The following is a 13,994-nucleotide window of genomic DNA, read 5'->3' as shown; positions in this document are numbered from 1 at the left end:
ATAGCAACCAGCAGGTGCAGTAACGATGGGACACCGGAGCAGAGTTGAACTGGAACAGATGATCACGGAGAGTAGCGGATAGCAATAGTGGCAGCAGACTCAAGGAAACACGGTAGAGTAGACAAGGACTGAAGACTGAAGCGCACAGAGGCAGCGGATAGGAATCAGCTAAACAGTCACGATGAAACACAGACGGGTTGCAGGTTGAAGACTGTAGTGCACGGAGGCAGCGGATAGGAATCAGCCAAACAGTCACGATGATGAAACACAGACGAGTTGCAGGTTGAAGCCTGTAGTGCACGGAGGCAGCGGATAGGAATCAGCTGGCAGTCACAATCATGAACAGGTGAGTGGATGTGGTTGAAGCCTGTAATGCACGGAGGCAGCGGATAGGCATCAGCTAACAGTCCCAATGATACATGGTAGAGTTGAAGTGATTAGAAGACTGTAGTGCACGGAGGCAGCGGATAGGAATCAGCTCACAGTCACGATGATACAGTAGATGGTAGAAGTGGTATGGGAACCACAGTAGCAGAAGTGGTTTGGAAACCACAGAGGTAGAAGTGGTTTGGAAACCACAGGAATCAGCAGGGCTGAATAAACAAGGAAACACAGGAACACCTTCAGAGACTCATGGGGAATGAGACTCCAAGATCAGGCAACGTGGTGTTGACCACAGGTGCTTAATATAGGGAGGTTGCCTGATCTGCCAATTAAGTTAAAGGAACATACACTGGAGGTATAGAAAGGGCTGCGCATGCGCAGTCCCTCAGGATGGAGGACGGCCACGGTTCCTAAATGTCCGGGAAGAAGCACTCACAGTCCGGTGAGTGACAGATTGCTTTATCTGTGGCAAACACACCCAATTCAGGTTCCCTTGCATGTTCTCCAGAACCTTCAGCAAATGGTATCTAAATTTGTATGGGCAGGGCGTAAGCCTAGAGTACGTATGCGAATACTCTCTAAACATCAAACCTCTGGAGGACTGGGCCTCCCAAATATAATAAAATACTACAGAGCTACGCCTATGTCACAGTGTATCTTATGGCACTCACCCCCTCAATATAGAGTGTGGACGCAGATTGAGACAGATATATTACAACTGTATTCTCCGTACTCCTTACTCTGGATACCATCCCAACATAGGACTATACGTTTAGCCCAGCTTCCAACTGCTCGTTTTTCTGTTTCATTGTGGGATCAAGTGACCAGATTCTATAAGTTACGATCCAACTACCCATTGCTTGTCCCACTTTGGAACAATAAAAACTTTGAGCCAGGGTTAGATCATAAAATGTTTCACTACTGGTCCGCACATAACTTGCTCTTCATTTGGGATCTGGCTCCGTCTGGGGTTTTTCCTACATTCTTAGACTTACAGAGAAGATATCATTTACCTCAGAAAATCTTCTATCAATATCTTCAACTTAGGCACCTCTATCGATCTTTAAATGCGCCCCCCCCCCCCCCCCTTCGGTTCATTGTTCTTCTTTAGAATCTCTGTGTTGCCGTTCCCCAACTACCAGAGGCTTAATCTTCACTTTGCATCAATTGATTAATAGCTTTGGCCAGCCCGACAAAGACCCTCATGAGCTCGCCTGGGAGAGGGACACCGGGGAGACCCTGACTCCTAAAGAATGGTCAAAGGTGAGAGCTAACATAGCTAAGTCATCTATATCAGTTAGGATAAAGGAAAACTCTAACAAAATTTTCTACAGATGGTATTTGGTCCCCTCTTGTCTCCACTCTATCTTTCCGACTACTAGCGATAGATGTTGGAGAGGGTGCGGTTTGCGGGGTACCCTGTTGCACGTTTGGTGGTGCTGTCCTAAATTACGATCTTATTGGCTTCAAATTCATAATCTCATCAAGGATATTACACTGGTTAAAATGCCAGAGTCCCCCTATACTCGCTTCTACCCAGGCGGCTCCCGGGCACTAGTCGGTCCACACAAAAACTTATCAATCATATATTAAATGCTTCTAAATGTTTAATTGCCGCTCTATGGAAAAACACCTCTCCCCCCTCTCTCTCAGCCACTATTAATAAAGTTTGGTTAGTTTATAGGATGGAAAGTATCACAGCTCATCTTAAAGACAAACCAGTGAATTTCAAGAACACATGGTCTTCCTGGACGAATTACTATGATGCTGAACCTCCCTTGACAACCGTATGATGAATCTCCATTGCTTTGATAGGTTTCCCCATCAGGCTTATGAAGGATCACCACACATATAAGTTTTGTAAATTCCCAAATTAAATTAATCTCTATATAGCCACACGGGTTAATGCCTCCCTTCCCTATAGCCTGTAGCATAAAACAATGAGTAAAATATGCTCCTGTTCCCCTCCCCATCCCCCTAAAACCTTTCCTTTCCTTTTTGTTCATCTCCCCCCCCCCCTTGAAAAATAAAAACAAACAACATTTTTCTTTTCCGTGTACAACATACCGGATTTTAGATAATTAATCTAAGTCTTTCTTACTATTGTGTGTAAAGTTTATGGAATTTCATATGTAAGCAATATGTTTATACATTCTTTTGGTATGTTTCAAACTCATTGTTTTGTTTTGAAAAAACCCCAATAAAAATTATTTTCAAAAAAAAAAAAAAAAGAAATGTCACTCCCCCTCCAATGCCACATGCTTTGGTACATGTGAAATTGTGTTTTTAAATTCAATTTACTATGACTACTGATTGAGGAACAAACTCCAGACCAATAAAGCCTGTTTTGGATTCAAACTCATGACCCCAGTGCTGTGAGGCAGAAGTGCTACCCACTAAGGCAACTTGCTGACATTATTTTCCAGACATTTATAATATTACAGTGGCAGATCTTTTATATTGCAAAAAGAGTTGAATGCCATCTTTGGGGACAATGCTCACAGTTGGCCTAAGCTGATTTTCACATGTTACAAGGCCTTACCCAAATACCTCCCGTACAATGTCTCCCTAATCTGACACTAATTAGATGGTAAAAATTTGGAATCTGAAAAAAATTAATACTTTAGTACTAATTTGAACAGTAATAATGACATTTCCACATCCATAATCCCAAAACAAACCTTGTTACAGACCATCTGAAAGTGGGGTGTGTCTGTCAAATTGAATTCCTTTTATTAAAGAATTTCTTTATATCTGTATTAAAATGCATGTTCACATTATTATCAGGCTAGATGTTTATAATTGAGAAGCAGGTTGAAGTTTTTGCAATAAGCTTATGTGTAATATTTATTCCAACAGACCGTAGAGATCGTGCCCGCCAACAACAGGCGTTGGAGGAGGTGCCTGAGGAGGTGGAGGAGTTGGTGGAGGAGGCGGCAGAGGATGTGGAGAAGGAGCAAGCATTGGAGGTGGCCCTTGTGGAGGAGGTGGCCCTGGAGTAGGAGGTGCCCGCCACACAGGCAGTGTTGGAGGTGGAGATGGGTGAATGTAAGTATTGAAATTTAAACCCTTTTTCTAATTGTATTCCTTTTGAGGCACATTGTAGTTGAGCAAAAATCATGATTTACCACATGCCATCTTCCCAATAGCTAGTTATCCATTCCACAGTTTTCAACCATGATGGCCATAATAATAATTTTTGGTGTTTCAAGTAAAACCCCCCCCCACCCCCGGCCACCACACAAATGTGTATATATAAATACGTCTGCAACCCCAAAGTATTAATCCTCTGCCTAGTACTGTGTTTAGCATACCATTAACCTTTTCCATCAATGTAAAGTTATGTAACACTTCATGCCTCTGGTGATCCCGCCAAATGAGATAAACAAAGTACACCCTTTTGAAGTAATATATGTTTGACCAATTAGCGAAGCATGGGTTTTTTTTTCTTTCTTTTCAACAGCTCCAGAAGACACCCAGGCTGTGGGTGAAATCACAATCAAAAGATGACATCATGCATGATATATTAAAATATCAAAGAAAGGTAAAAAAAAATATTCCTAATTGTAAAAAAAAAAAAAAATATCTTGCAACAAAGTTATTAGTTCTTCAAAATATTTATAATGTTTTTTGGAATATTGAGGTTAAAAACATTGTTGATAAAAAAAAAAATTGTTGTGTGTGTCTTTTATAAATTTAATTACAAGAAATGTGTCACGGTTATTTTAGCCAATAATGGATGGAACTTGACAACATACCTTAATATTTCATTTACATTGGTCCCTTTGCACTACATTATAATTTCTTTCATCATTTATTTATTTATGATGGTACCAGAAACTTTGAGGCGCTGTACAGAGAACACAGTCCCTGGCCCAATAGAGCTTACAGTCTAACAACACACACTCTGATTGATGAAGTCAAATGGAGTTGAGGGAGGAAATAAAAAAAAATGGGGATAACATACAGGGCAAGAATCGTTAAGAAAAGTTAGTCAATAAAAGAAGTAACTTGGTCAAAGCATGTTTGATTGCAGGTATATTGAAAAAGTTGGTATATATTTAGAATTGGGGTAAGGCATATCCTAGATCAACTTTCAATGTATCGGTGTGGTACCTGAAAAAAGAGCCATTCTTTTACTTTGTTGCCAAAAAGAAAAACTATTATTCAACACTTTTACAAGGTTCAAAGTTCCTCTAATTTTTACTTTACTTATCTTAATGGCCCACAAAGTCCATGCATCTAAAGCCATGTTTGGGAAATGAACTCATGACTCTAGGGCTGTAAGGCAGAAGTGCTAACCACTAACCCACTGTGGTGCTGAGTGTGTTGTCTGCATTGATTTGTAGTGAAGCTGAGTACATAACATACAAGCGTTAGATGAATAAAAAATAAAAGGTTTGCAGACAATATTTGCATTTACCTCAAAGGAGCATGACCCTCAAAATCAACCCCCTCCACCCCAAAAGACTAAGGATATTTGTAGTAATAAATGGGCAAGATTCATTTTGGATCCAAAAACATTAAGAATTATAAATGCTCCTTGGCCTTATAAAGTCGCATTTGAGGGGGAGATACATCTAAAATATGAGGACAGATTTATCATTGTGGTGGAACGTGTAGTAGATGACGTTTGAACAACAGAGTAAATATGAAGCTATGAAGTGTTTGTGTTACATGAAAACAAACCATTACTTTACTTAATATCTAAATACTATCCTAATACTAGCCCTTGCAAAAAACAAAACATAGGTTGGTTTGGGCAAAGTTGCTCTTGTGTTTCTTTCATTAATGAATAAGGCCCACAAGCTGCACATAGACGCTACGGCCATGCTTGGTATTCAAACTCATGAAGCCAGTGTTGTGAGAAAGAAGTGCTAACCACTAAGGTACCCGTGCAGATCTTAATTGGCATATATTTTAGGGTAATAAGGAAGAGTACTATTATCTTATGTCTGTTGCACACATGCTGTATTGTTGTGCTTCTCACTCTAGTCTATAGAATGTATTTACATTTCCAACTGAATGTTGTCTTAGTGGTTAGCCAATCCACCTACCAACAATGGAGTCATGAGTTTGATTCCTGAGACTCATGACCTTAATCTGTGTGGAGGTTGTATGTACTCTACTATGTATCAATTATGGAAGAGTACGCTATGCATTTTGTAACGTTAATCATATATATTTTTATAAAACACTAATGTTTATTTTAATATGCATGTTTATTTATGTTAGCGAATTATTATGCAATGATTTTGCATCCACATTCTTAGTTCAAATAAAACTCATTACACAATCTTTCATGTAGGCGAATAAGAAGGTGTGTTGATTTAGCTAATTAAAAACACTTCAAAGTCATTTGTCCCAGGTTATATAAACATGTAAGTGTTCAAACGACTATTTAGGTTACAACTGTCCTGCATAATACACTCCGATTGTGTTTTTACGTGTGTGAACAAACTCTTCGCACCTCCCACATTTGCCGTTACGTCACACCTTATCTTTAAATAAGAATCGGATCTTAATAAGCGGATCTTAAGATGAACTAACTGTTTAAGATCCATTCCATCTTATTTTCAGTTGCGTAAGAGACTTAAGGTGGGCGTGTCTTTGAACTTTCTGCTCCTTGTTGAATTGCGAATTTCTTATCTCCCCGTTTGTTCTTAAAATACTCATTGCAACTTCCTCACAAGATAAGATCGTTAATGAATCAGGCCCATTGTGTCTAATACAAATTCTGTGTTGTGGGAACTCTGTTGGATGCAGTACTACAAATGAGTGAGCATTATATATTTTTATATGATACAACTGGTTTTATCAAACATATTGCAGATTTACATAACCCTAGCTAGTAGACTATGTTGGCAAGAAAATAATTCAACACTGCATAGTAAGATCTCATTGATGACCATATCCATTGACTACATATTACCCATGTCCTAGCTAGAATGTTCCAGGTGACACTGTGCAAGTTTTGACATCCTATTGGGTAAAGGTGGATGTTGGATGGGGGTGTTGATAAGGCACAAGGCAGCCAGGGATAATAATAAATCTACAATGACTGTGTTATTACTGCATCTGAAGTATGCTTCTGTAAGGTATCCTGGATGTGGCATGCAAATTTATATACACATGTATCCAAATTGTTTAAGCAGTTTTCTGCCCAAATGACCTTAGGATTTTGTATTTTTGGTGTCTGGAACAGAAGGAGACAGAATGACTTGTTCAAGGTCACAGGAGCAGATATAAAGGTTCATAACAATGTCTTGGGCCAGTGCTTGCACCCTGGGTGCCCAAGTCACATATCTAATGTACAGTAAAAAGTTGCTATAGAACGATACATCCACTAAAGGTCTTGGAACCTCTTGATGGATTTTCCACACTGCTCTCATTGTCTCAAAAAAATCAGTCAGACTACATCAATGTTAAATTATTTATTGATGAAAAAAACATAAAACATCATAAAATACTAGAAATGTGGACCTGGTATGGGTGAAATATTATGTTTCTGCAACAAAAGCAGAATAGTGCAAATTGTGCACCAATAAAACAGTAAAAATTTTCTTTTCGACTGGCGGAGTCACCTATAACTTAACTATAGATTTCTATAATACTGTGCTGGAGCCGTTGTTAAAAGTCATAATGTATTTCTGTTGAAATTCTTAAAGTAACACCCTGCAGGGAAACAAATAAACAAAAGTATTTTGTAAAATGTTCTAGTGTTTATTCAATTTGATGAAACAATGGTTGGAATAGTAAATACCAAATATAGTTATAGAAATAAGCTTGATAGACAAAACGGCTGATGATCCACACCTCTAACAATCTACGTATGTGTAGCACAGCTTTGATTATGTACAGAACAATCTCTCATATGCTTGCTACACACAGGCGGATCCTGCTGCACACAGCTTTTAATCAGTGTCCAGTGGACGAGATCGGTCATTGGGCCCCTTCAGGCTGAATCTCTTCCACGTGACTGGGGCTCATTAGTGCAGTTAGAAAATGACTGCATACAGGCAGGTAGAGGTCATCTGTTGACCACATTTACCAATAATCAATTTCAATTGTATTGCTATTGGGTACTGTAGAAAATTTTGCACCACATTCAGTGAAAATATGGGTCTGATTGCCTATTAGCCATTCGGATATTACAGCCTGTGTGACCAGCATTATAATGTGTGAAGACAGATATCTCTGAGATTATAGGACAAATTGAGTGAATAGAAAGCTAAACAGAGAGGCAAATAGTAATCACATTTATAATGCATTGTAATTAAATATAAGTGGTAAGTTCCGATCAAACTGCAGTTAATGCTGCTTACCAGCCATTCAGCTGGTAAGGTAGAGATCATTAATCTCTATAGCAAATGGCACCATTATTATTATTATTATTATTATTATTATCATCGTTTATTTGTAAGGCGCCACAAGGTTTCCGCAGCGCCGTTCCTGGTACAAACAGTAGACTATACAGGGTAAAACAGTACAGAACAATAGACACAAAGTACCAGTACTTCAGAAACTCCAGGCAGGCAGATACAGTAGAGACAGAGCGGAAGAACAGGTATGGAGACAGGAGGGAAGAGGGCCCTGCTCATTCGAGCTTACATCCTAAGGGAGGGTAAACAAAGTCAGGCACAAAAGGGAGCATCAGTACACACTGACAATTTCCTGAATGCCTGATGGACCATGGGAAAAAGAAATATGCAAAAATTAAGGTAAAAAAATAAAGTAAAATAACAAAACATAAGATGTAATTCTGCAGCAAATGTAAAAAATACAAAAACATTTTTTATTACTTTTCCACAATACAATGCAAGACCACTGAGCCTACGAGTTCGTATTGAAAGCTATGACTGCAAATCTCAATAAATGCCTTTATGATAATCATTAACACCCACCTGAAAATCTCTGATATAAGTTAGAAAAAATGTAACAAATCCAAAAGCTACGACCCACTCACAGACAGCGCTTGCTTGGTGATATGGGGATGGCTGTAGGAAGAGAAGACAGTGTTAAGACATTATTAGAGGGAGATAAGTGGTATCTTCTCTGATTAGCTTCAGGAAATGCTACAAGTCAACATTAGTAAAGTGTTCTTGAAAACTTTTCTAGATGCATTTAGCATATAATGCTAAAATGCACAGTGCAATACCAATAGAAGACTTCTTTTATTTCTATTTGACTACAACAGCACCTGTTTTTTTGGAGGTGTTTTTAATGTTTTTTTACCAACCACCAGAGCAATGGTGATTTTTCCAGACTGGCTATTTAAAGGGAATGTGCACCTTGTACAATCCTAGTTGCATACTTCTCATTTGGTGAGGGTCATCTTCCTGATCCCCATCATTATTGCAATACAGCTGTGGGCATGCAGGACAGGAGAAAGCCATCAGCATTAAGGTGTGCTCCCATCCAGACAAAGGATGTCTTTCTCATCAGGTTTGCATGTTAGGTATCACTCATCCTCCTTGCAGGGTTAATTAACCCAGCAAAAGTAGTTTTATGGTATCACATGTAGGCGGAAATAATGCAAAGATGTTTTGCATTTTGTCTGCATTTACAAATTCATCTTTTTGTTGTAAACAATATAAGCTGTATATATCTGTTCATGTTGGTTAAACAAGACTACTAATCATATCTCAAAGGTGCTGTGTGCAGAAGCATTCAACACAGTATCAATGGCACTCTTCCGTCAAGTCTTCAATTTAACCTTATAGAAAACAAATTCATTCTTATGTTTAAGCATTTAAAACTAATGATTATTTTAAAGGTATTGTCCACTTTTGGGCAGTCACTGTATTTACATACTTGCAGGCAAATAGCCCAGACCCCTTGCCAATACCTGCAGCCGGGATCCTGAACATACAAGCAGACAGCTGCCGCAGATCAAAGCGCAGGATTCATTCTATACAATCCTATGCAACAGAGGACAATGGGGTGCTTCTATGCTTCTGCTGTGGGCTGCCTGCGTATATGCATGTAATGATCAGAACTGCGGAAGTGTAATAAAGAGGGAGCTGGATCCCAGGAACCCAAGATGTTAAGTTTGGGAGAATCTGCTCTAAAGGCACAGTATATACAGGTACAAAAACCAATGATATGAGTCAGGAGAAGAAGATACTCTGAGAATGTTTAGGCAAGCCAAGGTCAGGAGGTGGAAACAGGTAGTCAGACAGACAGATCAGAAGATGGGCAGTTAGCCAGTCCGGAGGTAAAACCAATAAATCAAGACAACAACAAGACAAACAAGGGTAACAGAGAAGACAGATGAAGGAGCAACACACAGACTAATAATAGCCTGGCACGAAATCATGATGGAGACACAAGTTCCTGGTCTTAGCGTGTGTTTAGGAGTACAGCAGCTACCTATCCTCTCAAGACAATGTCCACAGAAATAAGGTAGCATCAGGAACTCAGACCTACAGCTGGGCAAGCTGGGGTGACAAGACCAAAGCTCGGGTAAACAGCATGCAGGGTAAAAAGATGCACAGACAAAATGAACAAAACAGGACAAATTCACCAAACAGTCCTTTCTGGGGAAGACTATAACTGAGACTGACAATGAATGATAAGATTATTTGGAAAAGCATAAACTACAAGACTTCTCAGAGACAAGTTATTTATTTTAAAATCAACTGAATCACTTTAATAGTACCCAAGCGGGCTCCAATCAATGAATTATGTGACCTCTGAATACCACTGATTGCACCAGGGATTATTTAGGGGTATCTTAGCAAAAAGGGATAAAAGTTTATATAACCAGTGATCTGTTTTTTTTCGTAATTAATTTTAAAAAAAAATTAGATTTGTTTTGTTTATTGGATATTACATAATATTTTGTGTTAATCACCAAGAATTCATCCATTTTGATTCCCTGATATAAGAAAACAAAATACCAAAGGGGTGAATACTCTTTACAGCCACTGTGAATAAAACAACATACCTCTACACCAAGTTCACATTTATACTTTCCCATGCCATCTAAAAAAGCAAATACTATCACTATTAAATTCTTGTGTTAAGGAAAGTATCCAAAGCAGGAGATCAGTATTAGTGTAAGGTATATTGACAATGCTATAGAATATTTTTTTATTATTCATTTACTTCCTCTAACACTACTTTCCTCTGCATTAGATAATTACATAAATGAAGGAACTTTTTTTAAAAAAAATAATACATTATGCAAATCACACCACCATAATTTACATAATTAGAAAACAAATATATTCCAAAGTCTAATTATAATATATTTGAATGCCTTAACAAAAATTATGTAACATGAAAAGGATACTTGGAAATAAAGCAATCATCGATATCACAGAAATGGTCATTCGTATATGGCAGGTTCTCTTTTTGTTCCACTGTGGGCAAGATTTATAGGAGATAATAGATTGTAAGAAAATATATATAACTCCACCAATGAATGCTATAAGGGCTCCCGCATCATGGACTTTTGTAACCGATGTTTCCTGGAAGGTAAACATACATATTAAATCATAATGTTTCAATATTATTTATTTATTCTAACTGTATCATATATTTCCTCAGTAACGTATGAAGACATAATAGAAACTATACAACTAACCACCAAATATTTACCAGCACAATGCAAAATAATATTATGCTTCCTCCCATGTTCAAAAGCTGCCTCACTTTGCATGTAAAGCTTTGATTAAAAAAATATTCTGGGTAGAGAGTGGGATGGATTGGGGTCATGTGACCCTTCACGTGGTATAGATTAAAGTTGTCTGTGTAGTAATGTGTTGTTGTATAATTAGGAGATAGCTGTTTTAGTGCTTCTCAAAAGTCCTGAATTAACTTGTGAATTAGCTTGTGATAGATAGGATGGATTCAAATGATTTTGGAGGATTTCTCAACAGCAGAGGTCGGATTCTAACCTTAAGTGTGCCAGGTCAATTTCCAAGCAATAAACTTACAACTGAGAAATTTCACACTTGGTGTTCTGATTGCAATTTTGACATTTTCGTGAAGTGTGCATTCCAGGAGGTATATTTACTAAACTGCAGGTTTGAAAAAGTGGAGATGTGTCCTATAGCAACCAGATTCGAGCTGTCATTTTACAGAATGTACTAAACAAATGATAACTAAAATCTGATTGGTTGCTATAGGCAACATCTCCACTTTTTCAACCCCACAGTTTAATTAATATACCCCAAGGCCTTCGTAGATTAAAAAAGATGTAGTGGCACACAAAGTTTTAATTGAGGCAAGTGGAATAAACACTCGTAGCTGAGGTGATGTTATGTTCCCCACTACTCAAAATAAAGGTTGTTTATTGATGTCATACCATTTCATCCTGTTTGAATTAGTAGCGACTTTTTTCCCACTTTATATAAAATGTTTGCATTTAGCCTACTATTGCTAAGTTCTGGGGTCAAAACCTATTTCCATGTACCATGTTTTTATGTTTGTTAATGACCTTGAATAAACAATTCTTTAGAAAAAAAATCTATTGTTTGCTGCTGGATATATCACACAAATGCTTATGCACCAAACTAAAATACAGAAAATATTAAACATCACGTTACATTTACACTGTAGATCAGGGTTGTCCAACCCGCGGCCCGCATGCGGCTCAGCCCGCCTGTAAATGTGGCCCAGAAGGAGTTTTGGTTGTGGCAAGGGGGCAGCACTGTTAATGGAAAAAAAAATCCTGCAAAAAAAAGAAAAGAAAATACTTACCTTGGGGTCACGTCAGCTGGTACTCCGGCTCCCTCCCTTGTCTCCTCCTCCGTGCGGTGCTCGCAGTGAATGTCGGGCGTGATGTTATCACGCCCAACATCCATTGCGGAGCGCAGCACAGAGGAGACACCCGCGCGAGAAGAACAATCAGCAGCACAGAATTGGAGAAAAAAAGGGGAGGAGGACAGGAGAACAAGCCGATTAAAAGGTAAGTTAAGGGGGATTTTTGTTATTATTTCAAGGGACGCTGACCAGTGAATAAAAGTCACCTGGTCCTGGAGCATCATGGACCTTATCTCCCTGCTACATACTTCTACTTGTAATACTAATGGGGCATTATATATTATTCTCTTTGGCCCATTATAAGTTGTTATCCCTTAACTAACATAGTGGTGTAATTATCATAACAGGTCAAAATTTGGGGTCACAGTGGTGTATATGTCAGGTACCGCAGGCCTGGTCAGGGCACCCCGATATACAATGCCTGCCTTAAATGCACTTTATTGATATTGTATTGAAACAATACAAAAAGTGATTATAGTATAATAACTAGAGAGGATTTTTTGAACAGGGCGATTGAAAGGTAAGTATAGGGGGATTTGAAAAAAAAAAAGATATATATATATATATATATATATATATATATATATATATATTATTAATATATCACTTTTTTTCTCATATATATGTTTTCTATGTTTTTTTGGATGATCGGCTATCGTTATTAGTTAGTGTATCTTATGTGCGGCCCAAACCAGCTCGTCGTCTTCCAATGTGGCCCAGGGAAGCTAAAAGGTTGGACACCCCTGCTGTAGATCATAAATTTCTAGATTTACATACACGCTCACCTGGTGAATTATCTAAGATGGGCCTAGAAATAACGACTCTGAGTGACGGACCACACTTGCTTGTGACTATTGGGATACCTGCAATTAGATTAAGGAACTCCTGGGTGGTTTGGGACCACAGGCTGCAAGTGGTAATGCACAATTACAGGGTACCAATATGGGGAGGGACATATGGGACAAAATCTGCCTTTCAGAAATACATCCTCTGATATTAACCTCTCATTTCACACTTTAGAGAGCTGAGAATTCAGTTGAAGCTTGAAAAAGATAAAAGACCCTTACGTTTTTTCTCTGCCGTAAATTTGGTAAATAGTTAAAAATGTGTGTGCGGGATATGTATAAAGGGGTGATTTAGTTTACTAGAAGAGTTAAGTTGATATGTAAACGGACACACATGCACCAAGAGCAAATTAATCTCCTGACGTACAGTAGAATTTACATTGTGGGATATTACCCACATTGAGTATACATGAGAGTCAGGCAAACAGTTATTCGTCGGTCTAAAACAAGCACCCAAAAAGACAATATATAGATTTATTGGGTGGTTATTAAATGTGTATTGGATTATTTATTTGGTTGTTCTCAAAATCTCTAAGTATGTTTAGATTCAACAAATAGAAAACAAAGTTGTTGCATGCTGAATTACCAGTCTTGACATCCAAACACACTGGCAGTCACCCTTTGTAGCAGACAGGTGTATTTTGAAAAATATAAGGCATTGTAGTGCTTGCTCAGCAACTGAACACAAATGGTTGCTTGTTAAGGTGTGTTTGACTGAGCACCTTATTGTATTCAATGTTCACCTCCTGCACATCCAGGATGTCCACAGTTTTGAATTCAGCAGGAATAGAAAAAACTGTAGCCAGAACTTCAGAATGTTCACAGTAACACAGAGTTTTTATCTTTCTGGAGGAAGTGACATGAGCACTTGTGTAAATGAAGAAAGGACTGCATATGATATCACCTGATGAAGGGAATGCAGGTAAGGGGGAGCCACAAACTCAAACAGTTAAATAGTGGAAGCAGTAGGGTCCTCCAACAGTACAGAAGTGT

The 13,994-nt window shown here is 38.4% G+C and overlaps 2 protein-coding genes across 6 annotated transcripts in view; one reads left to right on the top strand and one right to left on the bottom strand.

Annotated features, from left to right (window-relative positions):
- SYCP3 (synaptonemal complex protein 3) overlaps positions 1 to 13,994 on the top strand; it is a 746,653-nt gene that overhangs the window by 511,358 nt on the left and 221,301 nt on the right. The window lies entirely within an intron of this gene.
- The window catches only part of DRAM1 (DNA damage regulated autophagy modulator 1), a 70,223-nt gene continuing 63,032 nt past the window's right edge, over positions 6,804 to 13,994 (bottom strand). For 4 of the 5 annotated variants that reach the window (XM_075209270.1, XM_075209272.1, XM_075209271.1 and 1 more), the window contains 4 exons: positions 10,682 to 10,859; positions 10,334 to 10,392; positions 8,289 to 8,381; positions 7,066 to 7,998 (listed from right to left, as the gene is read on the bottom strand). In XM_075209270.1, the coding sequence (XP_075065371.1) occupies positions 7,903 to 7,998; positions 8,289 to 8,381; positions 10,334 to 10,392; positions 10,682 to 10,859 (426 nt within the window). In that variant the 3' untranslated portion in view covers positions 7,066 to 7,902. The other variant, XM_075209269.1, reaches the window with a different exon arrangement.

Source organism: Mixophyes fleayi, chromosome 4 (assembly GCF_038048845.1).
Source record: "Mixophyes fleayi isolate aMixFle1 chromosome 4, aMixFle1.hap1, whole genome shotgun sequence".
In the NCBI taxonomy this organism is placed as follows: domain Eukaryota; kingdom Metazoa; phylum Chordata; class Amphibia; order Anura; family Limnodynastidae; genus Mixophyes; species Mixophyes fleayi.
This window is presented reverse-complemented; position numbering and strand designations above follow the sequence as displayed.